Raw genomic sequence first — 20,240 nt, forward strand, 5'->3', positions numbered from 1 at the left:
AGCGATAGTGAAGCTTCCGCTGAACAAGCAGCGGTCACTACAGACAGGGGTGCAATCTCTTCTGCAGGGCCAGTTGCATCCCTTGCGGCGCCTCATGCATTTCCTAGGGAAGATGGTGGCAGCCATGGAAGCAGTTCCCTTTGCGCAGTTTCATCTGCGCCCACTTCAATGGGACATTCTCCGCCAATGGGACGGGAAGTCAACGTCCCTGGACAGGAAAGTCTCGCTTTCCCAGACGGCCAAGGACTCCCTACAATGGTGGCTCCTTCCCACCTCATTGTCTCAGGGAAGATCCTTCCTGCCCCCATCCTGGGCAGTAGTCACGACAGATGCGAGTCTGTCAGGGTGGGGAGCAGTATTTCTCCACCACAGGGCTCAGGGGACGTGGACTCCGCAGGAGTCCACCCTTCAGATCAATGTTCTGGAGATCAGAGCAGTGTATCTTGCTCTACTGGCCTTCCAACAGTGGCTGGAAGGAAAGCAGATCCGAATCCAATCGGACAACTCCACAGCGGTGGCATACATCAACCACCAATGAGGGACGCGCAGTCGGCAAGCCTTCCAAGAAGTCCGGCGCATTCTAATGTGGGTGGAAGACAGAGCATCCACCATATCCGCGGTTCACATCCCAGGCGTAGAAAACTGGGAAGCAGACTTCCTCAGTCGCCAGGGCATGGACGCAGGGGAATGGTCCCTTCACCCGGACGTGTTTCAGGAAATCTGTCGCCGCTTGGGGAGTGCCGGACGTCGACCTAATGGCATCCCGGCACAACAACAAGGTCCCGGCATTCATGGCGAGGTCGCGCGATCAAAGAGCTCTGGCGGCAGACGCCTTGGTTCAAGATTGGTCGCAGTTTCAGCTCCCATACGTGTTTCCGCCTCTGGCGCTCTTGCCCAGAGTGCTACGCAAGATCAGATCCGAGTGCAGCCGCGTCATACTCGTCGCTCCAGACTGGCCGAGGAGGTCGTGGTATCCGGATCTGTGGCATCTCACGATCGGTCGACCGTGGTCACTGCCAGACCGACCAGACTTACTGTCCCAAGGGCCGTTTTTCCATCAGAATTCTGCGGCCCTGAACCTGACTGTGTGGCCATTGAGTCCTGGATCCTAGCATCTGCAGGATTATCTCAAGGAGTCGTTGCCACAATGAGACAAGCTAGAAAGTCGAATTCGGCTAAGATCTACCACAGAACGTGGAAGATTTTCTTATCCTGGTGCTCTGCTCAGGGAGTGTCTCCCTGGCCATTTGCATTGCCCAAGTTTCTTTCCTTCCTGCAATCGGGGTTAGAAAAGGGCTTGTCGCTCAGCTCCCTTAAAGGGCAAGTTTCGGCACTATCCGTGTTTTTTCAGAAGCGTCTAGCACGTCTTTCTAAGGTGCGCACGTTCCTGCAGGGGGTCTGTCATATTGTGCCCCCGTACAAGCGGCCGTTAGATCCATGGGATCTGAACAGGGTACTAGTTGCTCTCCAGAAGCCGCCCTTCGAGCCTCTGAAGGAAGTTTCCTTTTCTCGGCTGTCACAGAAAGTGGCGTTTCTTGTTGCGATCACATCGCTTCGGCGAGTGTCTGAGCTGGCAGCTCTGTCATCCAAGGCTCCCTTCCTGGTGTTCCACCAGGACAAGGTAGTGCTGCGCCCTATTCCGGAGTTTCTCCCTAAAGTCGTATCCTCTTTTCATCTTAATCAGGATATATCCTTGCCTTCGTTTTGTCCTCATCCGGTTCACCGGTATGAAAAGGACTTACGTTTGCTAGATCTGGTGAGAGCACTCAGAATCTACATTTCCCGCACGGCGCCCATGCGCCGTGCCGATGCACTTTTTGTCCTTGTCGCTGGTCCGCGCAAGGGGTTGCAGGCTTCTAAAGCCACCCTGGCTCGATGGATCAAAGAACCAATTCTAGAGGCCTACCGTTCTGCGGGGCTTCCGGTTCCTTCAGGGCTAAAAGCCCACTCAACCAGAGCCGTGGGTGCGTCCTGGGCATTACGTCACCAGGCTTCGGCTCAACAGGTGTGCCAGGCAGCTACCTGGTCCAGTCTGCACACTTTCACCAAGCATTATCAGGTGCATACCTATGCTTCGGCGGATGCCAGCTTAGGTAGAAGAGTCCTGCAGGCGGCAGTGACACCCCCGTAGGGGAGGGCTGTTTTGCAGCTCTAACATGAGGTATTTCTTTACCCACCCAGGGACAGCTTTTGGACGTCCCAATCGTCTGGGTCTCCCAATAGAGCGCTGAAGAAGAAGGGAATTTTGTTACTTACCGTAAATTCCTTTTCTTCTAGCTCTTATTGGGAGACCCAGCACCCGCCCTGTTGTCCTTCGGGATGTTTTTTTGTTGTTTGCGGGTACACATGTTGTTCATGTTGAACGGTTTTTCAGTTCTCCGATGTTATTCGGAGTTAATTTGTTTAAGCCAGTTATTGGCTTCCTCCTTCTTGCTTTGGCACTAAAACTGGAGAACCCGTGATACCACGGGGGGTGTATAGCCAGAAGGGGAGGGGCCTTGCACTTTTTAGTGTAGTGCTTTGTGTGGCCTCCGGAGGGCAGTAGCTATACCCCAATCGTCTGGGTCTCCCAATAAGAGCTAGAAGAAAAGGAATTTACGGTAAGTAACAAAATTCCCTTCTTTTCTCTCAACTCCCCCCTGCTCCAAGGCCGCCGCCTTCTCGCAGGCCGTGGCGTCCTTGCAGGCAAACGGAGTGATTGTCCCAGTTCCCGCTCAGGAACGGTTCAGAGGTTTTTACTCAAATCTCTTCATAGTTCCGAAAAAGGACGGTACCTTCCGGCCCATCCTGGATCTCAAGCTTCTCAACAAGCATGTGCGGGTGCGGCATTTTCGCATGGAGTCTCTGCGATCAGTCATTGCCTCTATGACCCAAGGGGAGTTCCTGGCATCCATCGACATCAGAGATGCCTATCTACATGTGCCAATCGCAGTGTCACATCAGCGTTTGTTACATTTTGCGATAGGAGAGGATCATTTCCAATTCGTGGCTCTCCCCTTCGGGTTAGCCACGGCCCCTCGGGTATTCACCAAGGTCATGGCAGCAGTGATTGCGGTCCTGCACCTCCAGGGGTTAGCAGTGCTTCCTTATCTGGACGACCTTCTGGTCAAGGGTACATCCAGCGCAGACTGTCAGCGGAGTGTTTCGCTCACTCTCGCCACTCTAGTCCAATTCGGGTGGATTGTCAATCTTCCCAAATCCACTCTGACTCCGACCCAGAGTCTCACGTACCTAGGGATGCAGTTCGAGACTTTTCCGGCACTTGTGAAGTTGCCCTTAATCAAACAGTAGTCACTCCAGCTAGCGGTGCGCTCTCTGCTGAGGCCCCGCCGTTATACCCTCAGGCGTCTGATGCAGGTGCTGGGTCAAATGGTGGCCTCCATGGAGGCGGTTCCCTTTGCCCAGTTCCATCTGCATCCTCTGCAGCTGGACATTCTCCGCTGTTGGGACAAGCGGCCTTCCTCCTTACAGAGGTTAGTGGCTTTGTCGCCACGGACCAGGAGCTCTCTTCAGTGGTGGCTTCGACCCCTCTCCCTGTCCCAAGGGCGCTCCTTCCTGTCTCCGTCCTGGGTGATTCTCACCACGGATGCCAGCCTATCCGGCTGGGGAGCGGTACATCTCCACCACAGAGCACAGGGCACTTGGACTCCGTCCGAGTCAGCCCTTTCAATCAATGTGCTGGAAACCAGAGCTGTGCTTCTAGCTCTCCTAGCCTTTCACCACCTGTTGGCGGGCAAGCACATTCGAGTCCAGTCAGACAACGACAGCGGTTGCCTACATCAATCACCAAGGCGGGACACGCAGCCGCCTGGCAATGTTGGAGGTCCAACGCATTCTTCAATGGGCGGAGGACTCCAAGTCCACCATATCCGCAGTCCACGTCCCTGGCGTAGAAAACTGGGAGGCAGATTATCTCAGCCGTCAATCCGTGGACGGTGGCGAGTGGTCCCTGCACCCGGCAGTGTTTCAGTCAATCTGCCGCAAGTGGGGCACTCCGGACGTGGACCTAATGGCATCCCGTCACAACAACAAGGTTCCGGTTTACGTGGCTCGCTCCCACGATCTTCAGGCCTTCGCCGCGGACGCTCTGGTTCAAGACTGGTCCCAGTTTCGTCTGTCCTACGTGTTTCCCCCTCTAGCTCTCTTGCCCAGAGTCCTGCGCAAGATCAGAATGGAGGGCCGTCGAGTCATCCTCATTGCACCGGACTGGCCCAGGCGAGCTTGGTATCCGGACCTGCTCCAACTGTCCGTGGAGACCGTCCAGACCTGCTCTCGCAAGGTCCGTTTTTCCACCCGAATTCTGCGGCACTCAAATTGACGGCGTGGCTCTTGAGTCCTGGATTTTGACGGCTTCTGGTATTCCTCCTGAAGTCATCTCCACTATGACTCGGGCCCGTAAGTCTTCCTCCGTCAAGATCTATCACAGGACTTGGAAAATTTTCCTGTCCTGGTGTCGCTCTTCCGGCCATTCTCCTTGGCCATTCTCGTTGCCGACCCTTCTGTCTTTTTTACAGTCCGGTCTGCAGCTAGGACTGTCCCTCAACTCTCTCAAGGGACAAGTCTCAGCTCTATCAGTTCTGTTCCAGCGGCGTCTCGCCCGGCTGGCTCAGGTCCGCACCTTCATGTAAGGTGTGTCTCACCTCATTCCGCCTTATCGGCGGCCCTTGGATCCCTGGGACCTTAACTTTGTCCTCACGGTATTGCAGAAACCCCCTTTCGAGCCCCTTAGGGAGGTTTCTTTGTATCGTCTTTCTCAAACGGTGGCCTTTCTAGTTGCCATAACTTCTCTCAGGAGAGTCTCAGATTTGGCTGCGCTCTCCTCGGAGTCACCTTTTTTGGTTTTTCACCAAGACAAGGTAGTTCTCCGTCCGACCCCGGACTTTCTTCCTAAGGTGGTCTCTCCCTTCCACCTTAACCAGGATATTTCCTTGCCTTCCTTCTGTCCGGCCCCTGTTCATCGCTTTGAGAAAGCGCTGCATACTCTAGATCTGGTGCGTGCTCTCCGGATTTATGTGGCTCGCACCGCTGCGCTCAGGCGGTGCACCTCTCTTTTTGTGCTAACCACAGGGCAGCGCAAGGGTCTCCCTGCTTCTAAGCCGACCTTGGCCCGTTAGATTAGATCGACCATTTCGGACGCCTACCAGAGTACTCAGGTGCCCCCCCCGCCGGGGATCAAAGCACACTCGACCAGAGCTGTCGGTGCCTCTTGGGCTTTTAGGCACCAGGCTACGGCTCAACAAGTCTGTCAGGCTGCCACTTGGACTAGCCTGCATACCTTTTCGAAGCACTACCAAGTGCATGCTTATGCTTCGGCAGATGCGAGCTTGGGCAGACGCATCCTTCAGGCGGCTGTCGCCCACTTGTGAAGTTAGGCTCCGCCTACTTCTTAGTTTTTTCTGTTTATTCCCACCCAGGGACAGCTTTGGAACGTCCCATGGTCTGGGTCTCCCAAAGGAACGATGAAGAAAAAGAGAATTTTGTTTTACTTACCGTAAATTCTTTTTCTTATAGTTCCGTATTGGGAGACCCAGCTCCCTCCCTGTTGCCTGTTGGCAATTTTCTTGTTCCGTGTGTTATCACCGGCTGTTGTCGTGGACAGAGTCTTCGGTTGTTCCGGTTCTTACTCGGTTCTACTTGTGGGTGGCTATTCTCCTTCAGCTTTTGCACTAAACTGGCTAGGACTGGCTACCAGGGGGTGTATAAGCTCAGAGGGAGGGGTTACACTTTTAAGTGTAGTACTTTGTGTGTCCTCCGGAGGCAGAAGCGAAACACCCATGGTCTGGGTCTCCCAATACGGAACTATAAGAAAAAGAATTTACGGTAAGTAACAAAATTCTCTTTTTTTTTTTTTTGCACTTTACTGTTTTAGTTAGTTACTTTAAGGGACTTGAAACTGCGATCATCTGTTCACTTTTGCTATACACAGCGATACTACAGTATTTACACCACAGGATTTGATTTTGTAGAAGCAGACCCAAGAGTTTAAGGGCAGAGACCCGTCTGGGTCGGGTCGGCCTTCTTGTGCCACATTTGCTGTGGCTGGAGTCCTTCTGTCAGGTCCTTATCCCCTCATCTATGGAGCTCTAGCTAATTTACGTTCTGCATTTCTCACAGGTATTTTCCAGGTACGAAAAACACAGACAGCTGATCTTGGAGGAGCTGTTCACCTCTCTTGCCAGACTGCCAACAAGTAAAAGAAGCCTAAGGAATTTTAGGTACTCCTGAGATTTACCTTGTGACTTCATTTGATCTGGGCCTTGGGGATTTCCAGAAATTAAGGCCCTTTATTTGCTGTTTGCCTAGTCACTGCTGATATGAATGATCACGTCTGTGCTACTACAGGTTAAACAGCAGCGATGATGACGGGGAAGCCATGTACATCCAGATGGTGACGGCGCTGGTCCTACAGCTCATACAGTGTGTGGTTCACCTTCCGTCTGATAGAGACCATGCAGAAGAGGAGTCGAATAAAAAGGTATAAAATCTGAGTTCTCAGCAGCATGTATCAATATGTATATATATATATGTATAACAATCTATAATATAAATATATCTCAATATGTATATCTCAATATGTATCATTTCCTTGATTTCTCCTATTCCCATCAATCTGGATTTATATTTCTAGATCGATCAAGATGTGTTCATCACCAACTCCTATGAAACTGCCATGCGGACTGCACAAAATTTTCTATCCATTTTTCTGAAAAAGTGAGTTTGGCGGGCTTTTTATTTTTTTTTTTTTTTTTTTATATCTGATGCTAGAATGTCATGTATACGACGGTCACTGGTTTGTAGGTATTATAATGAGGCGTTCTCTCTCGTAGGTGCGGGAGTAAGCAGGGGGAGGAAGACTACAGGCCGCTGTTTGAGAACTTCGTCCAGGATCTTCTCTCCACTGTAAATAAGCCAGAGTGGCCGGCCGCTGAGCTCTTGCTGAGTTTGCTTGGTCGGCTTTTGGTAGGTCCTTCATATATCTATTTTTATTATTGTATTGAACATGTTGTACTGAATTAGGATGACATTCAAGGTCATTTATTATTTGCTGTCACATAACTTATAAGGACGTCATCGCTTGTCGTAGGTTCATCAGTTCAGTAACAAGTCAACAGAGATGGCGCTGCGTGTGGCTTCGTTGGACTACTTGGGTACAGTAGCGGCTCGACTCAGGAAAGACGCAGTTACCAGCAAGATGGACCAAGGGTCAATAGACCGAATACTAAAGCAGGTAAACATCAGGCCTGGGATGTCGATAGAACATTCAATACTGTGCAAATTTTTTTTATGTAGGTGTGGGGAAAAAAATGCTACAATGAAAGAATGCTTTGAAAAATAAAGGATTTTATAAATAGAAAAGACCGTCTGGCTGATGTTAGATCCGGGCTCTGTGGGGGCGGATCATCACCTCCAGGACGCCTTGTTCTTAATGACATCGGCTGGTTGTTTGGGGGGGTTCTGCTACAAAATACATTTCTTTGTCGCTCCATTGGGAGACCCAGTCAATTGGGTGTATAGCTTCTGCCTCCGGAGGCCACACAAAGTATTACACTTAAAAGTGTAAAGCCCCTCCCCTTCTGCCTATACACCCCCCCGTGAGTCACGGGCTCCTCAGTTTTTATGCTTTGTGCGAAGGAGGCACACATGCACGCATAGCTCCACAATTTAGTCAGCAGCAGCTGCTGACTATTTCGGATGGAAGAAAAGTGGGCCCATATAGGGCTCCCAGCATGCTCCCTTCTCACCCCACTCTGGTCGGCGGTGCGGTTAAGGTTGAGGTACCCATTGCGGGTACATAGGCAGGAGCCAACATGCTGTTTTCCTTCCCCATCCCCTAGGGGCTCTGGGTGAAGTGGGATCCTAATCGGTCTCCAGACACTGGGACCGTGCTCCCTCCGCAGCCCCTGGGGAATCTGCTGGACAGGAGCTGGGTATCGTCAGGGACAAGGCCCTGCTACTGTGAGGTACTCTGTGTCCCCTTGGGGACAGCGCATGGAGCGCTTGTGTCATACACGCTGCAGCACTGCTGGGTGTGTTAGTGCGCCGGGACTACCGCGCTGACCGCGCTTGTTTGCCGGCCGCGCTTATAACTTTAGTCCCCGGCTTTTGCGGCCTAGTACCGCATATTCCCGCCCCCGGGCCTGTCAGTCAGGGGAAGGGAGGGACGCTGCACTGGACGTCAGCGCTGAGGGCTGGAGCATACTTTGTATCCTCCTCCCCCCTCACTGAGCACAGTGGGACACCAGATTCCCGCACTTTCTTGGGCACGCCCACGGCCCCCTCCTCCTCACAGAACGCTGGCAGCCATTCCTGTCAGCACTTCTGAAGCTAGAGAGGAGAGACAAACGGCTCTGGGAGATCCAGGCAGGGAATCTGGTGGTCACACAACCGCTTTGGGCGGTCGGTAAGCCGCACCTGTTTCTAGGTGCTGGCCCCCCTGGGTGCCGAAGTGTATATATATAGGTTTATATGCTATACATTTACTCTGTACGGTCGCACTGGTTTTTGGCTATATACCCTCCCAGATTGTACTCAGAGGAGACAACAGCATGTCGTCTGCAAATAGCAAGGGTGCCAAAGCACAGGCTTACTTTGCAACCTGTACCTCATGTGCGGCTTTGCTACCTGCAGGTTCCACCTACCCTCATTGTGTGCAATGCTCGGCACCTATGGTACTTACTCAGCCGGAGCCTCAGCCACTAGTGGGACCCTCGGCCCAGGTAGAAACACCGGCTGCCACTGTCCAGGTGACAGGGACGGAGTTTGCAGTATTCGCTGACAAACTTTCTGAGACTATGGATAAATGGTCTGCTAAGATACTAGAAGCTTTGCAGTCCAGACCTGTAACACAGGCCCCGGGCACTGTTGAATCATTGACCCCAGGCCCCCCTCGGTTGGAGCAGCAAAGTGCTCCTGGGGTGACTCATAGGTCTCAAGGTGAGGTCTCTGACACGGACCGCAGTCCCAGACCACCTAAGCGGGGTCGCTGGGAGCTTCCCTCGACTTCATCACACTGCTCAGGGTCTCAGCAGGAGGACTCTCTAGAGGATGAAGCGGAGGGGGCAGATCAGGACTCTGATCCTGAAGCCGCTCTCAACCTAGATACACCAGAAGGGGACGCCATAGTGAACGACCTTATAGCGTCCATCAATCAGGTGTTGGATCTTTCTCCCCCAGCTCCTCCAATTGAGGAGTCAGCTTCTCAGCAGGAGAAATTCCGTTTTAGGTTTCCCAAGCGTACAATGAGTATGTTCCTGGATCACTCCGATTTCAGAGAGGCAGTCCAGAAACACCGAGCTTGCCCAGATAAGCGCTTTTCTAAGCGACTTAAGGACACACGTTATCCCTTTCCCCCTGACGTTGTCAAGGGTTGGGCTCAGTGTCCCAAGGTGGATCCTCCAGTCTCCAGACTGGCGGCTAGATCCATAGTTGCAGTGGAAGATGGGGCCTCACTCAAAGATGCCACTGACAGACAGATGGAGCTCTGGTTGAAATCCATCTATGAGGCTATCGGCGCGTCCTTTGCTCCGGCATTCGCAGCCGTATGGGCGCTCCAAGCTATCTCAGCTTGTCACTCGCAGATTAATGCAGTCACACGGGCCTCTGCTCCGCAGGTGGTGTCATTAACCTCTCAGGCGTCGGCGTTTGCGTCATACGCCATTAATGCTGTCCTAGACTCTACGAGCCGTACGGCGGTAGCATCCGCCAATTCGGTGGCAGTCCGCAGGGCCATGTGGCTACGTGAATGGAAGCCAGACTCTGCCTCCAAAAAGTTCTTAACCGGGTTGCCATTTTCTGGCGACCGCCTGTTTGGTGAGCGATTGGATGAAATCATTAAACAATCCAAGGGAAAGGACTCATCCTTACCCCAGTCCAAACCAAAAAGACCTCAACAACGGAAGGTACAATCGAGGTTTCGGTCCTTTTGGCCCGCGGGCAGGTCTCAATTCTCCTCGTCCAACAGGCCACAGAAGGGTCAGACGAACTCCGATTCATGGCGGTCTAAGTCACGTCCTAAAAAGACCGCCGGAGGAACCGCTCCCAAAGCGGCCTCCTCATGACTTTCGGCCTCTTCACGCCGCATCCTCGGTCGGTGGCAGGCTCTCCCGCTTTTGCGACGCCTGGCTGCCACAGGTACAAGACCGTTGGGTGAGAGACATTCTGTCTCACGGTTACAGGATAGAGCTCAGCTCTCGTCCTCCGACTCGTTTCTTCAGAACATCTCCGCCCCCCGAGCGAGCCGATGCTCTTCTTCAGGCGGTGTGCACTCTGAAGGCAGAAGGAGTGGTGATCCCTGTTCCTCTTCAGCAACAGGGTCACGGTTTTTACTCAACTTGTTTGTTGTGCCAAAAAAGGACGGATCTTTCCGTCCTGTTCTGGACCTAAAACTGCTCAACAAACACGTGAAAACCAGGCGGTTCCGGATGGAATCGCTCCGCTCCGTCATCGCCTCAATGTCCCAAGGAGATTTCCTAGCATCAATCGACATCAAAGATGCTTATCTCCACGTACCGATTGCACCAGAGCATCAGCGCTTCCTGCGTTTCGCCATCGGGGACGAACACCTTCAGTTCGTGGCCCTGCCTTTCGGCCTGGCGACAGCACCACGGGTCTTCACCAAGGTCATGGCAGCAGTTGTAGCAGTCCTACACTCTCAGGGACACTCGGTGATCCCTTACTTAGACGATCTGCTTGTCAAGGCGCCCTCCCGAGTGGCATGCCAACACAGCCTGGACATTGCTCTGGAGACTCTTCAGCGATTCGGGTGGATCATCAATTTCACAAAGTCAAATCTGACACCGGCCCAATCACTGACATATCTTGGCATGGAGTTTCATACTCTTCCAGCGATAGTGAAGCTTCCGCTGGACAAACAGCGTTCACTACAGACAGGGGTGCAATCTCTCCTTCAAGGCCAGTCACACCCCTTGAGGCGCCTCATGCACTTCCTAGGGAAGATGGTGGCAGCAATGGAGGCAGTTCCTTTTGCGCAGTTTCATCTGCGTCCACTTCAATGGGACATTCTCCGCAAGTGGGACAGGAAGTCGACGTCCCTCGACAGGAACGTCTCCCTTTCTCAGGCAGCCAAAGCCTCTCTTCGGTGGTGGCTTCTTCCCACTTCATTGTCGAAGGGGAAATCCTTCCTACCACCATCCTGGGCGGTGGTCACGACGGACGCGAGCCTGTTAGGGTGGGGAGCGGTTTTTCTCCACCACAGGGCCCAGGGTACCTGGACTCAGCCAGAGTCCTCCCTGCAGATCAATGTTCTGGAGATAAGGGCAGTGTATCTTGCCCTAAAAGCGTTCCAGCCGTGGCTGGAAGGCAAACAGATCCGAATTCAGTCGGACAACTCCACAGCGGTGGCATACATCAACCACCAGGGCGGCACACGCAGTCGGCAAGCCTTCCAGGAAGTCCGGCGGATTCTGCTGTGGGCGGAAGCCACTGCATCCGCCATATCCGCAGTTCACATCCCGGGCGTAGAAAACTGGGAAGCAGACTTTCTCAGTCGCCAGGGCATGGACGCAGGGGAATGGTCCCTTCACCCGGACGTATTTCAAGAGATCTGTTGCCGCTGGGGGATGCCGGACGTCGACCTAATGGCGTCCCGGCACAACAACAAGGTCCCGGCATTCATGGCACGGTCTCAAGATCACAGAGCTCTGGCGGCAGACGCATTAGTTCAGGATTGGTCGCAGTTTCAACTGCCTTATGTGTTTCCTCCTCTGGCACTGTTGCCCAGAGTGTTACGCAAGATCAGGTCAGACTGCCGCCGCGCCATCCTCGTCGCTCCAGACTGGCCGAGGAGGTCGTGGTACCCGGATCTGTGGCATCTCACGGTGGGTCAACCGTGGGCACTACCAGACCGACCAAACTTGCTGTCTCAAGGGCCGTTTTTCCATCTGAATTCTGCGGCCCTCAACCTGACTGTGTGGCCATTGAGTCCTGGATCCTAGCATCTTCAGGGTTATCTCAAGAGGTCATTGCCACTATGAGATAGGCCAGGAAACCAACGTCCGCCAAGATCTACCACAGGACGTGGAGAATATTCCTATCCTGGTGCGGTGATCAGGGTTTTACTCCCTGGCCATTTGCCTTGCCCACTTTTCTTTCCTTCCTTCAATCCGGATTGGAAAAGGGTTTGTCGCTCGGTTCTCTTAAGGGACAAGTCTCCGCGCTCTCTGTGTTTTTCCAGAAGCGCCTAGCCAGACTTCCAAAGGTGCGCACGTTCCTGCAGGGGGTTTGTCACATAGTTCCTCCTTACAAGCGTCCGTTAGAACCCTGGGATCTGAACAGGGTGCTGATGGCTCTTCAGAAACCACCTTTTGAGCCAATGAAGGATATTTCTCTTTCACGCCTTTCGCAGAAAGTGGTCTTCCTAGTAGCAGTCACATCACTTCGGAGAGTGTCTGAGCTAGCAGCGCTGTCATGCAAGGCTCCTTTCCTGGTGTTTCACCAGGACAAGGTGGTTCTGCGTCCGGTTCCGGAATTTCTCCCTAAGGTGGTATCCCCCTTTCATCTCAATCAGGATATCTCCTTACCTTCTCTTTGTCCACATCCAGTTCACCAATGTGAAAAGGATTTGCACTTGTTGGATCTGGTGAGAGCACTCAGACTCTACATTTCTCGTACGGCGCCCCTGCGCCGCTCGGATGCACTCTTTGTCCTTGTCGCTGGCCAGCGAAAAGGGTCACAGGCTTCCAAATCAACCCTGGCTCGGTGGATCAAGGAACCAATTCTCGAAGCCTACCGTTCCTCTGGGCTTCCGGTTCCCTCAGGGCTGAAGGCCCATTCTACCAGAGCCGTGGGTGCGTCCTGGGCTTTGCGGCACCAGGCTACGGCTCAGCAGGTGTGTCAGGCGGCTACCTGGTCGAGTCTGCACACTTTCACGAAACACTATCAGGTGCATACCTATGCTTCGGCAGATGCCAGCCTAGGTAGGCGAGTCCTTCAGGCGGCGGTTGCCCACCTGTAGGAAGGGGCCGTTTTACGGCTCTATTACGAGGTATTATTTTACCCACCCAGGGACTGCTTTTGGACGTCCCAATTGTCTGGGTCTCCCAATGGAGCGACAAAGAAGAAGGGAATTTCTTTGTCGCTCCTAATTGGGAGACCCAGACAATTGGGTGTATAGCTACTGCCTCCGGAGGCCACACAAAGTACTACACTTAAAAGTGTAAGGCCCCTCCCCTTCTGGCTATACACCCCCCCGTGGGATCACGGGCTCCTCAGTTTTATGCTTTGTGCGAAGGAGGCCAGACATCCACGCATAGCTCCACTGTTTAGTCAGCAGCAGCTGCTGACTATGTCGGATGGAAGAAAAGAGGGCCCATACTAGTGCCCCCAGCATGCTCCCTTCTCACCCCACTTTCTGTCGGCGGTGTTTGTTAAGGTTGAGGTACCCATTGCGGGTACGGAGGCTGGAGCCCACATGCTCATTCCTTCCCCATCCCCATTAGGGCTCTGGGTGAAGTGGGACTTTACCGGTCTCCGGGCACTGAGGCCGTGCTCCATCCACAGCCCCTGGAGGATCTGCTGGATACGGAGCGGAGTTTCCTCAGGGGACAGGACCCTGCTTCATTAAGGTACTCCGTGTCCGCGTGCTTATCGCACGCACACTGCAGCATTGCTGGGTGTGTTAGAGCGCCGGGGTAAACAGCGCTGCTGCGCTTGTGCCGTTACTCACTACAGCTCTGCTGAGTGAGGTGACTTAGTACGATCGGCCGATCCGGCCGCGGGGGTCAGTTTTTACTGCGTCGCGGCTGGGATTTGTGGTGCGCCGGGGACTTCCGCGCTGGCCGTGCATATATGACGGCCGCGCTAGATTACTACAGTCCCCGGCTTTTGCGGCCTAGTTCGTATCGTTCCCGCCCCCAGACCTGCCAGTCAGGAGGAGGGCGGGACGCTGTACAGACCAGCAGCGCTAAGAGCTGGAGTCTGTTTTACATACTCCAGCCCTCACACTAGGCACAGTTGGACGCAGTTTCCCGCACTTTTGTTTGTGACGCCCACGGTCCGCCCCTCTTCACAGGACGCCGGCAGCCATTCCTGCCTGCACGCTGAACTGCGGAGGGGAGGCTGGGAGACCCAGACAAGGGATTCTACGACCTCACACCCGCTTTTCAGCGGGCGGTAAGCAGCCCTCAAGGGGTCTCCCCCACTTGTGCCATAGTGTACTTTGTATTTTGTGCTGTCAATACTTTGCACTGTACAGTCGCTGGTGATTTTCTGCTATATACCCTCCTTAGATTTCTCAAGGAGACAACAGCATGTCGTCCGCAAAAAGCAAAAGTGCCAAGGCACGGACTTTATATGCTGCTTGTACCGCATGTGGGGCTACTCTACCGGCAGGTTCCACTGACCCCCATTGTGTGCAGTGCTCGGCCCCTGTGGCAATTGCTCAGCCGGGGCCGCTGCTAGAGGTGACCCAGGGAGAACCACCTGTGAATGCTGTCCAGGTGACAGGGACGGAGTTTGCAGCTTTTGCTGACAGATTGTCTATGACTATGTCTAAAATTCTTGAAACATTGCAGTCTAGACCAGTAACTCAGACCATGGGCACTGTGGAATCATTGCCCCCTGGTCCCCCTCAGCTGGACCACTTCCTAGCTCCGGGGGTGTCACATGCACCCCAGGGTGACGGCTCTGACTCGGACGACAGTCCCAGACAACCTAAGCGGGCTCGCTATGAGGGGCCCTCAACTTCATCACACTGGTCAGGGTCCCAGCGGGACGACTCTCTGTGTGATGAGGCGGATGTAACTGATCAGGAGTCTGATGCTGGGGCCGCTCTCAATCTAGATACCCCGGATGGTGACGCCATAGTGAATGATCTTATAGCGTCCATCAATAAGATGTTAGATATTTCTCCACCAGCCCCTCCTGCGGAGGAGGCAGCTTCACAGCAGGAGAAATTCCATTTCAGGTATCCCAAGCGTAAATTAAGCACTTTTCTGGACCACTCTGACTTTAGAGACGCAATCCAGAAACACCACGCTTATCCAGATAAGCGTTTTTCCAAACGGCTTAAAGATACACGCTATCCTTTTCCCCCTGACGTGGTCAAGGGCTGGACACAGTGTCCCAAGGTGGACCCTCCAATCTCCAGGCTTGCAGCCAGATCTCTAGTTGCAGTGGAAGATGGGGCTGCACTTAAAGATGCCACTGACAGACAGATGGAGCTCTGGTTAAAATCCATCTATGAAGCGATTGGAGCGTCGTTGGCGCCAGCATTCGCAGCCGTATGGGCACTCCAAGCTATTTCAGCTGGGCTTACACAGGTCGACACGGTCACACGTACATCTGCTCCGCAGGTGGCACCCTTGACCTCTCAAATGTCTGCATTCGCGTCTTACGCGATTAATGCTGTCCTAGACTCTACGAGCCGTACGGCGGTGGCGTCAGCCAACTCTGTGGTTTTACGCAGAGCCCTGTGGTTGAGAGAATGGAAGGCAGATTCTTCTTCCAAGAAGTGCTTAACCAGTTTGCCTTTTTCTCGTGACCGATTGTTTGGTGAGCGTTTGGATGAAATCATTAAACACTCCAAGGGTAAGGATTCATCCTTACCTCAGCCCAGACAAAACAAACCCCAACAGAGGAGGGGACAGTCTGGTTTTCGGTCCTTTCGAGGCTCAGGCAGGTCCCAATTCTACTCGTCCAAAAGGACTCAAAAGGATCAGAGGGGCTCAGATTCTTGGCGGACTCAATCACGCCCAAAAAAGCCAGCCGGAAGAACCGTTACCAAGACGGCTTCCTCATGACTCTCAGCCTCCTCTCTCCGCATCCTTGGTCGGTGGCAGGCTCTCCCGCTTTGGCGACATTTGGCTGTCACAGGTCAAAGACCGTTGGGTGAGAGACATTCTGTCTCACGGGTACAGGATAGAGTTCAGCTCTCGTCCTCCAACTCGCTTCTTCAGAACTTCTCCACCGCCCGACCGAGCCGATGCTCCGCTACAAGCGGTGTCCGCTCTAAAGGCGGAAGGAGTGGTGACTTCTGTTCCTCTTCAGGAACAAGGTCACGGTTTTTACTCCAATTTGTTTGTGGTGCCAAAGAAAGACGGGTCGTTCCGTCCCGTCCTGGATCTAAAGCTGCTCAACAAACACGTAAAAACCAGGAGGTTCCGGATGGAATCTCTCCGCTCCGTTATCGCCTCAATGTCTCAAGGAGATTTCCTAGCATCAATAGACATCAAGGATGCTTATCTCCACGTGCCAATTGCGCCAGAGCATCAGCGTTTTCTACGCTTCGTTATAGGAAGCGAACACCTGCAGTTCGTAGCTCTACCTTTCGGGCTGGCGACAGCCCCTCGGGTCTTCACCAAGGTCATGGCAGCAGTAGTAGCAGTCCTGCACTCGCAAGGTCACTCCGTGATCCCGTATTTGGACGATCTACTTATCAAGGCACCCTCTCAAGAGGCATGCCAACACAGCCTGAACGTGGCACTGAAGACTCTCCAGAGTTTCGGGTGGATTATCAACTTTTCAAAGTCAAATCTAACCCCGACCCAATCGCTAACATATCTTAGCATGGAGTTTCATACTCTCTCAGCGATAGTGAAACTTCCACTGGACAAACAGTGCTCGCTACAGATAGGGGTGCAATCTCTCCTTCAGGGCCAGTCGCACCCCTTGAGGCGCCTCATGCACTTCCTAGGGAAGATGGTAGCAGCAATGGAAGCAGTTCCTTTTGCGCAGTTTCATCTGCGTCCACTACAATGGGACATTCTCCGCCAATGGGACGGGAAGTCGACGTCCCTCGACAGGGAGGTCTCCCTCTCTCAGGCAGCCAAGGAATCTCTCCGGTGGTGGCTTCTTCCCACCTCATTGTCAAAAGGAAAGTCGTTCCTACCCCCATCCTGGGCGGTGGTCACGACAGATGCAAGTCTATCAGGGTGGGGAGCAGTGTTTCTCCACCACAGGGCTCAAGGTACGTGGACTCGGAAAGAGTCCACCCTTCAGATCAATGTTCTGGAGATCAGAGCAGTCTATCTTGCCCTACAAGCCTTCCAACAGTGGCTGGAAGGCAAGCAGATCCGAATTCAGTCGGACAACTCCACAGCGGTGGCATACATCAACCACCAAGGGGGAACACGCAGTCGGCAAGCCTTCCAGGAAGTCCGGCGGATTCTGACGTGGGTGGAAGACACGGCATCCACCATAGCCGCAGTTCACATCCCAGGCGTAGAAAACTGGGAAGCAGACTTTCTCAGTCGCCAGGGCATGGACGCAGGGGAATGGTCTCTTCACCCGGACGTGTTTCAGGAGATCTGTCGCCGCTGGGGGATGCCGGACGTCGACCTGATGGCGTCACGGCACAACAACAAGGTCCCGGTTTTCATGGCACGGTCTCACGATCACCGAGCTCTGGCGGCAGACGCCTTAGTTCAAGATTGGTCGCAGTTCCGGCTACCGTATGTGTTCCCACCTCTGGCATTGTTGCCCAGAGTGCTCCGCAAAATCAGGTCCGACTGCCGCCGCGCCATTCTCGTCGTTCCAGACTGGCCAAGGAGGTCGTGGTACCCGGATCTGTGGCACCTCACGGTAGGCCATCCGTGGGCACTACCAGACCGTCCAGACTTGCTGTCTCAAGGGCCGTTTTTCCATCTGAATTCTGCGGCCCTGAACCTGACTGTGTGGCCATTGAGTCCTGGATCCTAGCGGCCTCAGGTTTATCTCATGAAGTGGTTGCCACCATGAGACAGGCTAGGAAGCCATCCTCCGCCAAGATCTACCACAGGACGTGGAAGATATTCCTATCTTGGTGCTCTGCCCAGGGAGTTTCTCCCTGGCCTTTTGCATTGCCTACTTTTCTTTCCTTCCTGCAGTCTGGGTTGGAAAAAGGTTTGTCGCTTGGCTCCCTTAAGGGTCAAGTCTCCGCGCTATCCGTATTTTTTCAGAAACGCCTGGCGCGACCTCCTCAGGTACGCACGTTCCTACAAGGGGTTTGTCATATCGTCCCCCCTTACAAGCGGCCGTTGGAGCCCTGGGACCTGAACAAGGTTCTAATTGCTCTCCAAAAGCCGCCTTTCGAGCCTATGAAGGAGGTTTCCCTTTCTCGTCTTTCATAGAAAGTGGCCTTTCTAGTGGCTGTCACGTCTCTTCGGAGAGTGTCCGAGCTGGCGGCGTTATCATGCAGATCTCCATTCCTGGTGTTTCACCAGGACAAGGTAGTTCTGCGTCCAATTCCAGAATTTCTTCCCAAGGTGGTATCTTCCTTTCATCTCAATCAAGATATCACTTTACCGTCTTTGTGTCCGCATCCAGTTCACCAATTTGAAAAAGGTTTGCATTTATTGGATCTGGTGAGAGCACTCAGGATCTACATTTCCCGCACGGCACCTCTGCGCCGCTCGGATGCACTCTTTGTCCTTGTCGCTGGTCAGCGTAAAGGGTCGCAAGCTTCCAAATCCACCCTTGCGCGTTGGATCAAGGAACCAATTCTTCACACCTACCGTTCTGCTGGGCTTCCGATTCCATCAGGACTGAAGGCCCATTCTACCAGAGCCGTGGGTGCGTCCTGGGCATTACGGCACCAGGCTACGGCTCAGCAGGTGTGCCAGGCGGCTACCTGGTCGAGTCTGCACACTTTTACCAAGCATTATCAGGTGCATACCTACGCTTCGGCGGATGCCGGCCTAGGTAGACAAGTCCTTCAGGCGGCGGTGGCTCACCTGTAGGAAAGGGCTGTTTGACGGCCCTATCACGAGGTATTCTTTTACCCACCCAGGGACTGCTTTTGGACGTCCCAATTGTCTGGGTCTCCCAATTAGGAGCGACAAAGAAGAAGGGAATTTTGTTTACTTACCGTAAATTCCTTTTCTTCTAGCTCCAATTGGGAGACCCAGCACCCGCCCTGTTTTCTTAGGAAGTTTGTTTTTTTCGGGTGCACATGTTGTTCATGTTGAACAGTTCAGTTCTCCGAGGTTGTTTCTCGGGTTGAATTTGTATTTAAAACAGTTATTGGCTTTCCTCCTTCTTGCTTTTGCACTAAAACTGAGGAGCCCGTGATCCCACGGGGGGGTGTATAGCCAGAAGGGGAGGGGCCTTACACTTTTAAGTGTAGTACTTTGTGTGGCCTCCGGAGGCAGTAGCTATACACCCAATTGTCTGGGTCTCCCAATTGGAGCTAGAAGAAAAGGAATTTACGGTAAGTAAACAAAATTCCCTTCTTTTTTTACTTACCGTAAATTCCTTTTCTTCTAGCTCCAATTGGGAGACCCAGCACCCGCCCCTGTTCCCTTCGGGCTGTTGTTCTTTGTGTACACATGTTGTTCATGTTGAATGGTTTTCAGTTTTCCGAACTTCCTTCGGATTGAATTACTTTAGACCAAATTATAAGTTTCCTCCTTCCTGCTTTTGCACCAAAACTGAGGAGCCTGTGACTCACGGGGGGGTGTATAGGCAGAAGGGGAGGGGCTTTACACTTTTAAGTGTAATACTTTGTGTGGCCTCCGGAGGCAGAAGCTATACACCCAATTGTCTGGGTCTCCCAATTGGAGCTAGAAGAAAAGGAATTTACGGTAAGTAAACAAAATTCCCTTCTTTAACCCTCCCTGATGGTAGTGATGTTCGATAAGTATCGCATTGATAACTTCGCATTGGGATGCGAAAAAATGGGCATTGTCACGGAGGATGAATGACGTCATGCTGAGGAGGAATGGTGAGAGCGGGAATAACCGGACCTGGGCTGCCTAGGATGGGAGTGCCAGGTCGTGTTTATCCTAGAGGCACCAGGTTTCGTGTTTGTCCTAGAGGGGCCAGGTTTCCGCTCGCTGCACAGGGAGGATCGCTCAGACCTTGCGGGTGGTTGAGAGGTAAAGTTCCAAAACAACCGAAAATGCCAGGAGAATGTCTTGCAAAGTGTGCACTTTGGGTACTGTTGTGGGAGAGAGGTGGTCTTTACCCCCTGTCGCATCAGCAATGAGTCTATCGAGTGTTTCGTCGAAAAGGCGAAGACCATCGAAGGGACTTCTTAGATGCGTTATCTGCACTCCAGGCTTTTAACCAGAGAATCCAACGGATCACCACAGATTTGCTGGCAACAATAGCGGCATAATTTGCTGAGTCTAGAGAAGCGTATATGAGGTATTTGACGGCCATGGACAACTGGTTGGCCAGCTCAATCAACTCGGAAGGCAAGCCTTCTAACTGAAGCCTAAACTCTTACTCCAGACCACAAGAGCCTTAGAAACCCACACTGTGGCAAATGAGGGGCAGAGGGAGGAACCCGCCGCCTCAAAAAT

At 53.0% G+C, this 20,240-nt stretch overlaps 1 protein-coding gene across 3 annotated transcripts in view; it reads left to right on the top strand.

Annotated features, from left to right (window-relative positions):
• NIPBL (NIPBL cohesin loading factor) overlaps window positions 1-20,240 on the top strand; it is a 400,749-nt gene that overhangs the window by 207,853 nt on the left and 172,656 nt on the right. For all 3 annotated transcript variants that reach the window (XM_075328597.1, XM_075328583.1, XM_075328589.1), the window contains exons 20-24: window positions 6,115-6,215; window positions 6,343-6,475; window positions 6,629-6,711; window positions 6,828-6,960; window positions 7,085-7,228. In XM_075328597.1, the coding sequence (XP_075184712.1) occupies window positions 6,115-6,215; window positions 6,343-6,475; window positions 6,629-6,711; window positions 6,828-6,960; window positions 7,085-7,228 (594 nt within the window). The remainder of the gene's footprint in view (window positions 1-6,114; window positions 6,216-6,342; window positions 6,476-6,628; window positions 6,712-6,827; window positions 6,961-7,084; window positions 7,229-20,240) is intronic.

The sequence above is a fragment of the Anomaloglossus baeobatrachus genome, chromosome 1, assembly GCF_048569485.1.
Source record: "Anomaloglossus baeobatrachus isolate aAnoBae1 chromosome 1, aAnoBae1.hap1, whole genome shotgun sequence".
NCBI lineage: Eukaryota > Metazoa > Chordata > Amphibia > Anura > Aromobatidae > Anomaloglossus > Anomaloglossus baeobatrachus.